Below are 14,840 nucleotides of genomic sequence, written 5' to 3'. Positions count from 1 at the left end.
GGGTCGTGGGATAGTGAGAGAAGCGCTGAGACGGGTCATTAGTGTTGTTGGGGGCTGAATTCCAGTCAGGAGGCTACTGTGACATCCACAAAAGTGTTGTTGTTCAAAATTGTGTTTTATTTAAGACTGCTTTCATCCAATTTTATGAAGGTATTTTATTTTGACAAGAAATAAAGTGTTCCAGGCCAGTAGAGCGGAAGTGAGAACGTGATCTCCAGAACGTGGTTGGTTGATGTTTTTCTGGACTACATTTTTAGGTGTTCTCCCATGAATATGTGTCCTCACTAGTAACAGATGCTACTTTTTTATGTCCTCCGAAATGTCTCTTAAAACACACTTGTGTTATACAATACTAAACCAGATTTAATATGATCAGACTCTTTACAGAACTACAGATTTGATGTTGAGTGCAAATATGTGTGTCAGTGTGTGAGTGAGCGTGTGTGTTTTTATATGTTTTGTCTATGTGTGTTTGTTTTTTAGTGTGTGTGTTTGAATGAGTGGGGTCGGTAGAAACTAAAACAAGTAAGCAGTCAGAGTTAGGACAAACACAGACACACACACACACAAACAAACACGCTTTTTAGAGATTAAATGCCACATCAGTTTATCATAAATAAATAAATCAATCAAGACACAAAAATAAAATGAAAATAAGAGTGATTGGTAAGTGAGTGAGTGACACTGGTAAAACTGATGTGGTAAAACAAACACACACACACAGAGACAGAGAGAGAGAGATTCACATTTATTTCCCTCTTTTATTCCCCAGCATATTTTGAACAGTTTAACTATGAATACAATGATGCTCAATTAACATTGATCTCCATAGCAACTTGTTTGTCAACATCAACATTATCAACATGTAATAGGCTCAATAATTATACATTAATTATCAAAATTGTCCATCCAAGCAGAGGCGTTTGAACAAGAGTGTGTAACTCTTCTGCAGACTCTGGTGTTCCTGATCATTATGAGATCATGTGATCTGGCACAGGGATACTGAACCCACAACCCAAAACCCAGGATAAAGGGGCGCAGTGAATGTGGAGTGGAATGTGTGCAGGTGGGTGAGTGTGTCAGAGGAGACGCTGTAGAAGGACAGAGTGCCTGCTGGCCAGTCCAGGTACACTCCTACTCTGCTGGAGCGGGAGGAGGGGACAGGTATGGAAGTCCTCTTATCATTGTGCATGGCATAGTAACTCTTACCAGAGCAATACAGACCCCAGGACTTGTCATTACGTCCAAACCAGCTGTCACCACTCCCCCCTTTCCTCTTCATGATCTTATATGCCACTGCTATAAAGTCACTACTACTCCACTCAGCCTCCCAGTAGCAGCGTCCAGACTGACCTTCTCTACACAGCACCTGAGACCAGCAGTCAGATCTCTCTGGGTGGTCAGGATATGGCTGCTGCTCACTCCCATGTGTCACCTTTCTGTTCCCTTCAGAGAGAGAGAGTTCTCTGTGTGCTGTATTGGGGTCCAGTGTGAGCTCACAGGCATCTGCAGACAAGAGGAGAGAACATACTCATCAGAATATGTGGTAGGAAAAGGACTGTTCACAAGAGGGAGTATACAGTCATATGAAGTAGTTTAGGCACCCCTTTCACCCCTTCTTACAAAACATATCACAGTGGTATATAATTCATGTTTTAGTTAACACCGAGTACTGGGTTGTTTTCCAGACAAAGAAATTTAGTGTAGCAGTATTTAGTTGTGTGAAATGAAATCAAATGTGAAAAACTGGCACTGTCACGACCCAGCCTGATCTGCCCCGCCCCCTGCTATCAGTTCTTTCTGTTTCCAGAGCTGAGTAGCAGAGTCTGCGCAGGTGTGGGAAAATGAGGGCTTGAAGAGCTCAACCATAACAGTGTAAGGTCTGTGCCTGTCCCTGTCTTGTTTCCTTATGTATCCCTTGTGTTCTCACGTGTGTTTTCATTTGTGTTTGTTTACCCTTGTCCACTCGTGTCTGTCTCCTCACGCCCTCCCCTTGTTATTCTGCTTGTGCTGTTTATTAGTTTGTCTCCCTTGTGTGTCATGTGATCTTTATTGTCTAGTCTTTGTGCTTCCTTGTTCCCACCATGTGCTTTCCACCATGTGCTTCTCTGTGTTTGTTTGTGCCCTCGTTGCTGTCATTGTCTCCCCCGCCTTGATTGTTCTCACCTGTCCCCGTTATCTGTTCCTGTTAATTCCCTTGTTTAGTCCACCTGTGTCTCATTGTCTGCCCCGCCTTGATTGTCTTCACCTATCCCTTTTTATCTGGTCTGTGTGTATATATACTCCTTGTGTTCTTGTCTCTCGTTGCTGGTTCGTCATTAATGTTGCGTGTTTGTTCTCAGTGTTCTCAGTGTTCTCAGTATTCTCAGTGTTCTCAGTGTTTCTTGAGTGTTCCTCCAGTGTTCCTCCGTGTTCACAGCTATTGTTGATATTTCTTGTGTTGCTGACCCTGGACTGTTTTCAACTTCTCTATTGCCTTTACCCCTTTGGATTGTTTGCCTGCCATTTGGACTGCTTTACCGTGTACCGAACCCTGGACAGTAAAAGTTTATTCTTCATTTTACCCCTTGTGTCTGAGTCGTGCGTTTGAGTTCAACACCCCACCTCCAATCTGTAACAAAGAGGGCCTGGGCGCAGTGTGCAGGAGGCTCCCTCTCCTCGACGCCTTATTTATGTTGTTTGTTTGGACATTTGTACAGTACTTAGACACCCGCTTGCACCACTCTTTCATATCTGACAATAACGCTGATTTTCTATTACACTTTAATAAATGTCCGTTTATACTACAACCTTGCCTGTGGAACTCCCGTTCATGGTACATGCAGAGAGCCGTGTATGCAACAGGCACCCTAATCATTTTGATGATTTGAATACCTGTTACTACACAACTCACAAAATTAGTCTGATTAGCTCATTAATAGGGGTGTGCAAAAAAATCGATTCACATTTGTATCGCGATTCAAGTGCTTCCGAATCAAAATCGATTCATAGAATTCCAAAAATCCATTCTTATAAATATGAAGAAATGTTTTAATGTTTTAAGATTAACGTTCTTTTTGGCTTTGCAAACTGTGTAGTAGGCTAACGTTACGGTTTGAGTGATGGTGAGCGCGATACGGCAAAATGGTTGATAAAAAGCTTCTTAATAGAAAGTTTACCTTTAAAAGTTGTGTTGTGCAAAAGAAGTGAGCTTCACTGTTGTCTGAAAATATCAACAGGCAGCTGGCTGTAAGCACAGAAGTAGTAGGCTTACCTTTTATTGGTAACCTAACTGTTACGGTTCATTGTTTTTGAAATAAGAGGCCTGACTTCTATGTTCACAGCAAACTTGAAAAAAAGACAATATTAAGCCATGGTTTAACTGCACTATAGGCTGAGTCTGAAATGTGCACTTTATAATTGTATTTTGTACCGACCTGTTTGGCAATGTTGTTTTTCAATAAAATAAAACATTGCATAAAGCAAGCCAATCCACTTTTCCATGATAAGAGCATTCAAATAAAATTTACAATTAATTAATTTGCGATTAATCGCGATTAATTTTGAGTTAAGGCGAGACACGGTAGGCAAAAACATCGTTTTTTTCAGCAGTGGTCAATTTTGAGATTTTGAGCTAGTTCACTCCCTAAACATGTAATCTTTCATACTAGCATAAAGAAAATATCCTTATTATACATTAATGTGTATATTTATTCACATTTTGTCTGTTCGAGGCGTCAGCATTCTCCTAGTTTTCCTGGAAAGTTAGCATTCTAACGTAACGTGCAGTATATCGGCTTTCTGATGCTTGACATGTTTGGTATGGTTGAAAAGCTATGTTTCTCCCACACAATGCTATGTACTCCAAATAAGGACATTTCCTTTCCAGCAGTAACCAATGATGTTAGCAAAAACGGGGCTTTAAACCTAAAGACGCAATTTCATTGGTTTGCGGTGGTTTCTGATAACGTGATGCGTTCAGACGCATCACGTGGTATGGCTTGATACTTCCTTGAATCTTTAAATGCGATTTTCTCAAAATTAGTTTTTTGTCATACTCCAAGGAAAAAAAATCTCCACTGCAGTTCAACCTATATAAACCAAACTTTCCAGTCTTGTACCCAATTATATTATGAAGACATTTACAGAGGGATTTGTAAATATATTATTCCTAGCCTGAATTATATAATATTATATCCCCCAAAAAATGGCGAAAATCGAAAATCAAAAGTAGATATCCATAAAACCCTCTGTAATTTTTTTCCCATCTAATATGCCAACAAAAGGGAAAAGTAATTTTTAACCTGGCTTCATCCCATGATCAGATTTTTTCTTTTAAACATTATGCAAATTAGCGCATATTTAATGAGATAATGCCTAATTTGCATATTCAAACATCAAAATACAAAGAACTTGTAATACATTTTTCTCTCATCTAAACATGAGTAATCAACTGAGAAAGTTTCATGGTGATACCTATTATTTAAGATTTTTACCCTATTCACCTGTAGTGTCTCGCCTTAACTATGACAAAAATGCGATTAATCGCGATTCAATATTTTAATCGTTTGACAGCACTCACAATTAGATACTGTGAATCAATTTTTTTTAAATCAAGAATCCTTTTTGAATTGAAAATCGATTTTGAATCGAATCGTGAGTCTAAAAATCGGTATCAAATCGAATCGTGACATTTTCTGAATCGTGCACCCCTACTCGTTAAGCCTTCAATTCCATAGAAAGGTGCATCCAATCATTACAAAAGGTATTTAAGGTAGCCAATTGCAGGTTGTGCTTCTCTTTGATTCTCCTCTGAAAAATGGCAACATGGGGGCCTCAAAACAACTGTCAAATGATCTGAAAACAAAGATTGTTCAGCATTTTGGTTTAGGGGAATTCTACAAAAAGTTATCCCAGATGTTTCAGTTGTCAGCTTCCACCGTGAGGAAAGTAATCAAGAAATGGAAGGCCACAGGCACAGTTCTTGTCAGGCCAGAAGTGGCAAGCCAAGAAACATATCGGAGAAGCAAAGGCGAAGGATGGTCAGAATGGTCAAAGATAACCTTCAGACCACCTCCAAAGACCTGCAAGATCATCTCGCTGCATATGGTGTCACTGTGCATCGCTCATCAATTCAGCGCACCTTGCACAAAGGACAGCTGTATGGGAGAGTGATGCCACACAAACGCACAAACATGCCACAAACACGCTCACTTGAAGTATGCAAAAGCACATTTGAACAAGCCAGATTAATTTTGTAACAAAGTGCTGTGGACTGATGAGACAAAGATTGAGCTATTCGGTCACAACAAGAGGAGTTGTGCATGGCGGCAAATGGGTGCATGTGTGTGTGTTTGTGTATGAGCGCATATGTTAGAGTGTGTGTATTGAGGGAGTGAAGAGTTCTGGAGAGATTTTTGGAATGTGTGTGTATGTTAAGTGTGATGTGCGTGTTGGTGTAGAAAAAATAGACGTGTATATCTTTGTGTGTGTGTGTGATTAAAGTATTAAATGTACTTGTGTGTGTAACTTTTTTTGTGTCTCTGTGTGTCCTTGTTTATGTGTGATACTGTTTGTGTTGGTTATCCTGGACTCATTTATGATTGTGAGTTAGAGTGAGTGTGTGTGTGTGTGTGTGTGTGGAGTGTGTGTAAATAAGTGTGTTTCTCTCTGTATCGATCTCTGTCTGTGATTGTTTAGGTGTGTGTGTGTGTGAGTTTCTTTCCCTCTCTCTCTCTCTCTCTGTATGCTTGTGAGTGTATATGTGTGTGTGTGTGACCTTGTTTACGTGATATTACAGTTTGTAATAATTATGACCCTGTGTGGGTAAGATGTGTATAACTTTGTATGATTGAATGAAAAATATACTTGTGCAGGCCCGGGGTGGGTAATCGGGAAAATCGGGAGCTTTCCCGGTGGGCCACTTCACTTCTGGGCCGGTCGAGAATTTAATTTTTTGACATTTGTCACGTTCGTTCATCTTCTCTTAAAGTAGGCTAAACACGTTTCACATTCTGACACCACAGCCTCCGCATGGGTTGTACCATGCGAGGAAGTTCTCCCCTCCCAAATAGAGTTGGTTGGGTCCACAGCCCGTCTTTTCCAAAAAGTGTTCTCATTAGACTGCTGCTGGGCCGGCCCAAACGCAACGATACGAGGCAGGGAGGATGGATGGGAGGAAAAGGCCAGGAGGAGCTGAAAAAGCCAGATTGAAATAAAGAAAGGCATTGGAGGAGGATGCTGCCAAATGTGCCAAGTTTACCGATTTATTTTCAAGAGGTAAAAACACAAGTGGCAACTGGTAAAGAGAGGCATAGGCCTAATGATTAGCAACGTAAATATTCGGCTAGCATTGTAGCGTTGGTTAATATCGTTGTAGCGTTGTAAACCTATTCGCAAGCAAAATATTACATTTCATTGAAATATTAGCCTTTTTTAGCATTTTATATCACCCAATATATGGTAAAATGATTCCTGCTGAAAATGATGAGCACGAAATGTGCAATGAGGAGGCCATGACTACAGGGACAGGTAGAGAGGTTAACCAAATAAAATAAACAATATGAATTAAAGTTATTTAATGTAAGAAAGAGCAGTATATAACCGTGCTTGATGAAAGAAAAGAATGCCAGGGGAGATTTTAGATGATGAACCAGTTGTCTCATCTGATGTTGCTTTTGAAGTGAATGTCCATAATGTTATTCTGGACACTGTGGCAGGTAGCATGGATAGGAGGTTTTCAGCAAATGCCAAACTTGCCTCAGATTTAGCTTGTCTTGACCCTAAAAACATTCCAGAAATAAAGATAGATGGGCTCCCTAACTCAGCACTCCAGGAAATCAGCAAATGTCTGCTTACGTTTGATTACAGAGCTACTGTTAGCACATTACAAACTGAGCTGTCTAGCCTGGCATACCAGTGGGAGAGACTGAAAAAGTCCTCTCTTGAAGGTTGTACTGTCAGGGCATGTAGGCTAGTGAGATGGCACAGGAAGGTCAGGAGGATAGTGGCGGACTATATGGAAGAACCAGAGATGGAGCTTGAAAGCAGGACCTGTTCCTCCTGCAAAAACTGTGCCATTTGTGCCCATTTAATACTCTCACTGTACAACCTCCTCACAGATGCTTATCATGTCATTAGGTAAGCATATAAGTTTGGGTTGACTTTGTCCATCACACAGGTTGCATGTGAGAGAAGCTTTCCAAACCCTAACATTTGTGAAGAATAGGTTTCGAAGCTCATTGAGTCAGGAGAACTTGGAGGATTTCATGTTAATGTGCACAGAAAAGGAAATCCTCATGTCTAGAAGCAGTGACACAGTTAAAGTGGCTGAAACCAGTGCAATGCTTAGGCAGTTAGTGATGCTGTAGATGCTGTTGGTGCTATTCCCAATGTAACTGTTTACTGTACTGTGAGTTGAACTGTAAACATTAGATGAATATCCTCATTGTTGAAGAGTGGGATAGGTTTCAAATGCTTTATTTATTTATTTATTTCTGCTTTTGTTAATTATCAACCTATCCTTGTGGAATAGCAGAATATTTTTTGTTGACTTCTCAGTTTAAGTGGATTATTATTTAACCTTTACATTATTTGTTGAACCATGGTATTGATTAAAAAAAAATCAGAATAGTAAGAGCTGAACTGTTGCTTCATTTATCCAATTTCCGCTACCATGGAAAAAGTGGGTCATGGGCCTGAAATTCCCGGGCTGAAAAGTGGCCCCACTCCGGCCCTGTACTTGTGTGTCTATCTTTATGTGTGTGTGTCCTTGTTAAGTGTGTGATAATGTTTGTGTTGGTCATCCTGGACTAATTTCTGATTGTGTGTGTGTATGTGTGTGTGTGTGTGTGTGTGTGTGTGTGTGTGTGTGTGTGTGTGTGTGTGTGTGTGTGTGTGTGTGTGTGTGTGTGTGTGTGTGTGTGTGTGTGTGTGTGTGTGTGAGTGTGTTTCCTCGCATCATGCCATGGAGTGAAGTGGAGTTGGTGAGTGCTTGTGCTAGCCTGTGCTTGTGCATGTGTGTGTGTGTGTGTGTGTGTGTGTGTGTGTGTGTGTCTGTGTGCATTTCCTCGTGTCATGCCATGGATTGAAGTCTTCATTCACAAACACCAACAGTCACACACAGACTAGCAGGCCAGTCAAAACTTAAGGACACACACCAACACACACACACACACAGTCTCAATTGTATCCCTTAGGGTAGGCGTCACAGATCAAACACTGCCAGGCTTGGTTCAGTAAGTATCAGAGATTTCTGTTCAGCTTTCATTGTCTTGATGTCACATGTCCCTAGATAACCTAATGGCAGTAAGCTGGCAGCAGCTTTCAGGGCCAGACACTGCAGTTTTCAGCACCAGCTGTATGAGCTGGGAGTAATCCTGATCACTTTCATGTTCATGTTTTAGAATTATCAAGTCAAATGGCATCAGAAAATGACACTGACACTGATGCACACACACACCTTAATGTTTCTATGTTAATACACAAACATGCGTATGCCTTTTTTCAGGGATAAAATAAATAAAATCACTCACATTTTCTCAGTCCTGGTTTAATCAAGCACTCTCCTCCATGGTCATACCTCAAGAAAGAAAGGGAGAAGAAAATACAGTGAGGCACAAAACTGTGAGGCTAGCATGTCAACTGATTTGTTATCAGTGTATCATTTTAATCAAGCAAAACTATAGAAGTGTTTGTAGATCAACAGGGAAAAACTGAGCATGCATTGCAAAAATAATAATATATTTCATAGCCTGGTTATTTTTTATTATTATTACTATTTTTTTTTTCCACTGGAACCCTTTCAGTTTCCCTATCAACAAATCAGATCAGCCAAGGATCTCCACAGCAGACAGAGACAGCCATGTTAGAATGCAGTCCATTAGCTACAGCTCAGTATTCAACACCATCATGTCCTACTCATGCTGGGCCCTCTTTTCTACCTCTGCAGCAAGATCACGGACTTCCTCACTAGCAGAACACAATCTGTCAGCAATCTGTCTCTCTCCTCACAGACACTTATCATGAATACTGCGACCCTCAAGATTGTGTGGTCAGCTCTACACACTCTTGACACATGACTGCACTGACTTCTATGAGAGCAACTCCATCATCAGGTTTGCTGATGACACCACTCTCATAGGCTTGACCACTGGTGGTGATGAGACAGCGTACAGGAGGAAAGGAAACTGAGGAAGCCACCCTGTATCCTTATATATTTCTACAGGTGCACTATTGAGAGTATGCTAACAAACAGTCTGGCAGTGTGGTACGACAAAGAGTCATCAAGACAGCGGATATGGAACTCCACTTCCAACCATGTAGCTCACTTACTACCAGATTCTGCTGTAATGTCGCTGTGTGTGTTTCTGCTTGTTTTGGGCTTACATTGCTCGTGTTTGCAGTTCCTTGTTTCTGTGGGTGTGAGTGTGTTTTACAAGATGTCCTTTAGGCTAATGACACCTAATTGACAACACCTTTGTCTGCTGATGATTCAATGGGGTTCCACCCTTTGAAAACACACTCTTCCAGTTTGTGAGACTCTAGACAAGGCCAAAGCGTGAGGATTCAGACATGCCATTATCAGTCTGTTTTGGACCAGATACTGTTACAGTTCTTTTTCCTAGTTTTCCATATTTTCTGTGTATTTTTTACATGTTCACAGGCTCTGTGTCAAAATATGTTTTGCCCGCAATGCAGTCTCTCTCGCTTTCTTTCTTGCCAGGGGTGTGACACAAGCACAGATAATTTACCCAGTTGACCCAGACAGTCTGTCAGGTGGGACTGCAGTGTGAGCAGTTCCTGCTGGAAGGAGAGAAGTAGAGAGGGGAAAATGGGAAGAAGGAGTGCAACAATGATGTTGCTATGGGCACCAGAGCCGACTCGGACCACCCATAGCACTGCTGGAAAGCTTTGGTTGAGACAGACGTCTTACAGCAGCACTGACTGCCATCAGCCCTGGCTGCAGTATGTTGTGACGAGTTTAGGAGGAGGAGCAACATGCACATCCATGTAGGAATAGATAGAAGATGCATCTCCAGCAGTCCAGACTTGGTGCTCTTACTGAAAATAGTTTGCCCATCCGCCCTTGGCAACTGTTTAAAAATTGTACGTAAAACCAGATAAACACAGAGCACTCACCTGAAATTCTCTAGTTTACAGTTGGGATCATTCAGTCTGTCTGTGAGCTCTCTGACCCCTGAGTCTCCTGGGTGATTGTAGCTCAGATCCAGCTGTTTCAGATAGGAGGGGTTTGATTTGAGGGCAGAGGCCAAGAAAGAACAGCCCTGGTGTGTGATGAGACAACCAGACAGTCTGAAACAAAAGATAATGTCACCTCATTATGAGAGAAGGGAATGCATTACCGAATGGGGTGTTCAGGTTCTGTCTTGAAGGTTAAGGGGAGAGCAGATACATTACTAAGAACATCCATAAACTGACACAGTCTGCTGAGGATTCATTCAAAGAGGTTGAAGAATGAAAGGTTAACAGAGATTCCATTCAGAACTAAAGTCTTATTAATGTCTTATTATTCTACTCAGAGCATTTATGCTACTTAGAATTAGAAGTAGGGTAAGCAGATACCTGCGTGTTCTTGAATGTGCCATTTATATCTGTGTGCCTCTGTGTTTTCTCAGGGATAAGGACTGGGGTGTTCTGGTTATGTCTTGAAAGTCAAAGGGTCTCTCTAACTCCTGAGTCTAGACTCAGGGGGGCCCATGTGATCTGAGCTCTGTGATTAACACTCCTCTCCTTTCAACTGATAAAATAATTCACGTCACGTTCCTTGTCTAGCTATTACTAACAATTACTAAAATAACTTGGCCTCCTTGGGGAACCTCTCTGTCTGAGATATTTTCATTGCGGGTTAACATACTTTTACTACAGACAATACAAATGGGGCACTTTGTATCAGTTCTACTTAAGCACTACACATGTTCTAACTGTAATTAATGAAAACTGATTACATGTTTTCTGGCTGACTCTTGTTTAGGCAGCAATTATACAAGTGTAAAAGTGTGGTATACAAGTCCACAGCAATTCTGACCTACACCTATTGACTGGTCAATCTATACCATAGGTCAAGATAATTATAATTATCCCCTGAAGAGATATCACATTGAAAACACACTCCGAGTCCATTTACTGACCATCTACACACGCACATTTGAGAATTTGTGTTAAACCTTCCTTACACCATTACATATACATAGTGTACCAGGAGACCTTGCTAGGTGGCAGGAGTGTTCGATCACTTTTTCCAAAATGCAAATAGTTTTGTATAGACAGAAGTGTGAGCAGTTCATGGAGAGCAAATTAATCTAGCACATCAATGAAAAGCTCCAATCAGGAGTGATACTAGATACTACAATGAAAGTCAAACACCAACCTTAATGTCTGTAGTTTACAGTGAGGGCTACTTAGTCCTGCAGAGAGAAGCTGGACTCCAGAATCCTTCAGTTCACTGTTTGTGAGGTCCAGTTCTGTCAGGGACACCGATGACTGCAGAGCAGAGGCTAGAGCCTACATGATTCCTCTGTTAGCTCACAGTCAGCAAGTCTGCGTAGAGTGAGAGGTACAGAGACAGAGAGTTGAACATGGCATGGTAGCATGACTAAAAGCAATACTGTTCAAAAGTTTAGAATGACACAGACATTGACACTTTAACCATGAAAATGAACAGGAATATAGTTAAGACATTGGTCAATTTAAAAATAATGATTTCAGATTGAAGTAATAATTCTGTGCTTGAAATTGGTTTTCATCAAAGAATCCTCCATTTGCAGAATTTACAAACTTTGTGTACAGCTTGACTGCTTCCTTTATAAATATGTCTTGCACAATTTGGAGCAATGCTCATGTCACTGTCATGGTCACCGTCTTGTTGTAGGAAAACACTTGTGTCCTTACACATCATTTTAAAACCCAGAGTGAGATGGAGGAAAGGAAATAGTCTGCATCAATGCCAGTGTGAAAGGAGCAAGAGGCGAAACAGAACATACAGCAGACTACTCTGTTAGTTTACCACCAGAGGGGAGATGGAATAAACTTTGCAAACTTGAACAGCCTCTATCAAAATGTATTTTTTGTGTCTTCAGTTCAGTGTGGATTAAATGCTTTACACATATACAGTAAAGCGTTGAATACACACACAAGCACACGCACACACACACACAACACCTACAAATGTGATGATGTAGATAGGGCCTCTGTGAACAGTTTTACTGAGTCAACTTGATAGTATTTGAAATATAGAAGTGAGTTAAGTAAATGTATTCCACAGTCAATCACCTTGATCACTGTGGGAAGTGATGACACCTCGGCCAGGGTATCCCCATGAATATATATTATCCTAGCCATTCTGTCTCCTAGTTTAGAATTAGCGTTCTGGTAAACCACCCTCTCCCGCATGTCTTCTAAGTTAAAAACAATAGATCTATTAGCAGTCAGTCAGTGAGAATAGCCAAGGTGGACCTACATGTTAGTGAAACCTAGTCTTGTCTCTCTCCTCTGCTGCGCAGCACCGTAAAGATTAAAGCCTGAATTATCTGACATTCCATATTCACTTGACTGAGTCTCCGTTAATTAGGATAAATCTATATCCTTTTAAACTAAACACACTGAAGACACTAAGATTGAACTGGTGAAAATGCAAATTTGAACAAAGCTTAGTTTCTTTAGAACAAAATCACACAGTGGACCCTTTAGTTTAAACCTATAGTACCATGCTACCTGAAGTAACAACTCTTAACATAAACATTTAAATGACAACAAGTCTGAATTCAGTGTCAAGGTAAATGCAGAAATTAACTCACAGAGCTTTTCTGCAGCACCTCACAGCTGGAACCAGCCTCCTGCAACCTTCTGGAGAGGTTTTGTATTTCTTCAGGTCAAACTCATCCAGCACCTCCCCAGACATCAAAAGCACATGAGCCAAGGCTGAGCAGTGAGCCAGTGAGATCTGATTCACTGAACCCTTATCAGCCTGCAGGAAAGCCTTGATTTCATCATGAACAGAAGAGTCGTGCATTTCAACAAGGCAGTGAAACAGATTGAAGCACCTCTCAGGGGAGATATTTTGCCTTTGCATCACCTTCAGGTTTCGGATAGTCTTGTCTTTACTTTCAGGGCTGCTGTGTGTGTGTGTCAGGAGACCAACCAAAATTCTCTGATTTGACTCCAGAGAAATGCCATGAAGGAAGCGAACAAACAAATCAAGGTGTCCATTCTTGCTCTCCAAAGCTTTGTTCACAGCATTCTTTAGCAGCTCATGTAGAGGCAAATCTGGAAATGACCTGGACTTCCCTTTGAGGAATGGTGTCAGGGCCTCCATGTTTTTACTCAAGTAGGAGGCAAACACATGTAGTGCAGCAAGAAACTCCTGGATGCTCAGATGCACAAAGCAGTAGACCTTCTTGTGGTGAAACACACATTCCTCCCTGAAGATCTCAGTGCACATGCCAGAGTACACTGAGGCTTCACTCACATCAATGCCACACTCTTTCAGGTCTTCCTCATAGAACATGAGATTACCATTCTCCAGATGCTTGAAGGCCAGCTCTGCCAGTTTCAGTATGGCATCCTTATGTGATTCCAGGAGCCTCTGTCTACCTAGATAGTTCTCTTCTTGATACTTCTGGTTCTTCCTGGTGGTCTGGATGAGCAGGAAGTGTATGAACATCTCAGTCAGAGTTTTGGGGGCTTTCTTCCCATCATCCTCTTCCAGTATCTGCTGAAGGACAGTGGCTGAGATCCAACAGAAGACTGGCATGTGGCACATGATGTGGAGGCTCCTGGATGCCTTAATGAGTGAGATGATTCTGTTGGCTTGATTCTGGTCACTGATCCTCTTTCTGAAGTACTCTTCCTTCTGTGGATCACTGAACCCTCGTACTTCTGTCACCTGATTGATGCACTGAGAAGGGATCTGACTGGCTGCTGCTGGTCGGGAGGTTATCCAGATGAGAGCAGAGGGAAGAAGAGTTCCCTGAATGAGGCTTGTCATCAACACATCCACTGATGATGTTTGTGTCACATCAGACATCTGCTGGTTCTCTTGGAAATTCAGCAGAAGTCGACTCTCATCCAGGCCATCAAAGATGAACACAATATGGCGGTCTTTGTATTCACCATCCTGTAGCTCCCTGAGCTCAGGGTGGAAGTCCAGCAGGAGCCTGTGAAGACTGTACTGATCATGTTTGACCAAATTCAGCTCACGGAACGGTAGTATGAACATGAAATCTACATCCTGGTTGGCTTTCTCCTCTGCCCAGTCAAGGATGAACTTCTGCACTGAGACGGTTTTTCCAATGCCAGCAATGCCCTTGGTCATGACAGTTCTGATGGGTCTCTGCTGTCCAGGTAAGGGCTTGAAGATGTCATTGCAGTTGATTGCCGTGTCTTCTGTAGTTTGTGATCTGGATGCTGACTCTACCTGCCAAACTTCATGTTCATTATTCACCCCTTCACTCTCTCCCTCTGTGATGTAGAGCTCTGTGTAGATCTTGTTCAGGAGTATTTGAGACTTTGATCTTATGACACCTTCAGATATGCTCACAAACCTCCTCTTCATACTGGCTTTATGAGTCGTCAGTGCTCTGTTCAGGACATCATCTAATTGGCATCAAACAAACAAACAATCAAACAATCAAACAACCAGCATCACACTAATGTGTTATTGTCTCTCTAACCCACATTTCAAGAAGAGTTACGCTGAACAATGAACTTCAAAATGTCACCATAATTTAGTTTCTTAACTAAATGGTATTTCTATTCGTGCAGAAACCCAACACCTGGAAGCAGTTCTGAAAGAAATACTTCAAAATGTACCTGTTAGGTTGGCCCTTTTGACAGGAGCAGGC

The 14,840-nt window shown here is 41.5% G+C and overlaps 1 protein-coding gene across 1 annotated transcript in view; it reads right to left on the bottom strand.

Moving 5' to 3' along the window:
• Positions 1–979: 979 nt before the first annotated feature.
• The window catches only part of LOC308368713 (NLR family CARD domain-containing protein 3-like), a gene marked incomplete at both ends in the record, with an annotated part of 17,840 nt that continues 3,979 nt past the window's right edge, over positions 980–14,840 (bottom strand). Inside the window, 7 exons of the mRNA XM_080842963.1 lie at positions 980–1,506; positions 8,514–8,560; positions 10,120–10,293; positions 11,369–11,481; positions 11,845–11,884; positions 12,795–14,592; positions 14,809–14,840. The exon at positions 14,809–14,840 is cut by the window's right edge and continues 471 nt beyond it. Of these exons, the coding sequence (XP_080699089.1) occupies positions 980–1,506; positions 8,514–8,560; positions 10,120–10,293; positions 11,369–11,481; positions 11,845–11,884; positions 12,795–14,592; positions 14,809–14,840 (2,731 nt within the window). The remainder of the gene's footprint in view (positions 1,507–8,513; positions 8,561–10,119; positions 10,294–11,368; positions 11,482–11,844; positions 11,885–12,794; positions 14,593–14,808) is intronic.

The sequence above is a fragment of the Sprattus sprattus genome, assembly GCF_963457725.1.
Source record: "Sprattus sprattus genome assembly, chromosome: 1".
Lineage (NCBI taxonomy): Eukaryota > Metazoa > Chordata > Actinopteri > Clupeiformes > Clupeidae > Sprattus > Sprattus sprattus.
This window is presented reverse-complemented; position numbering and strand designations above follow the sequence as displayed.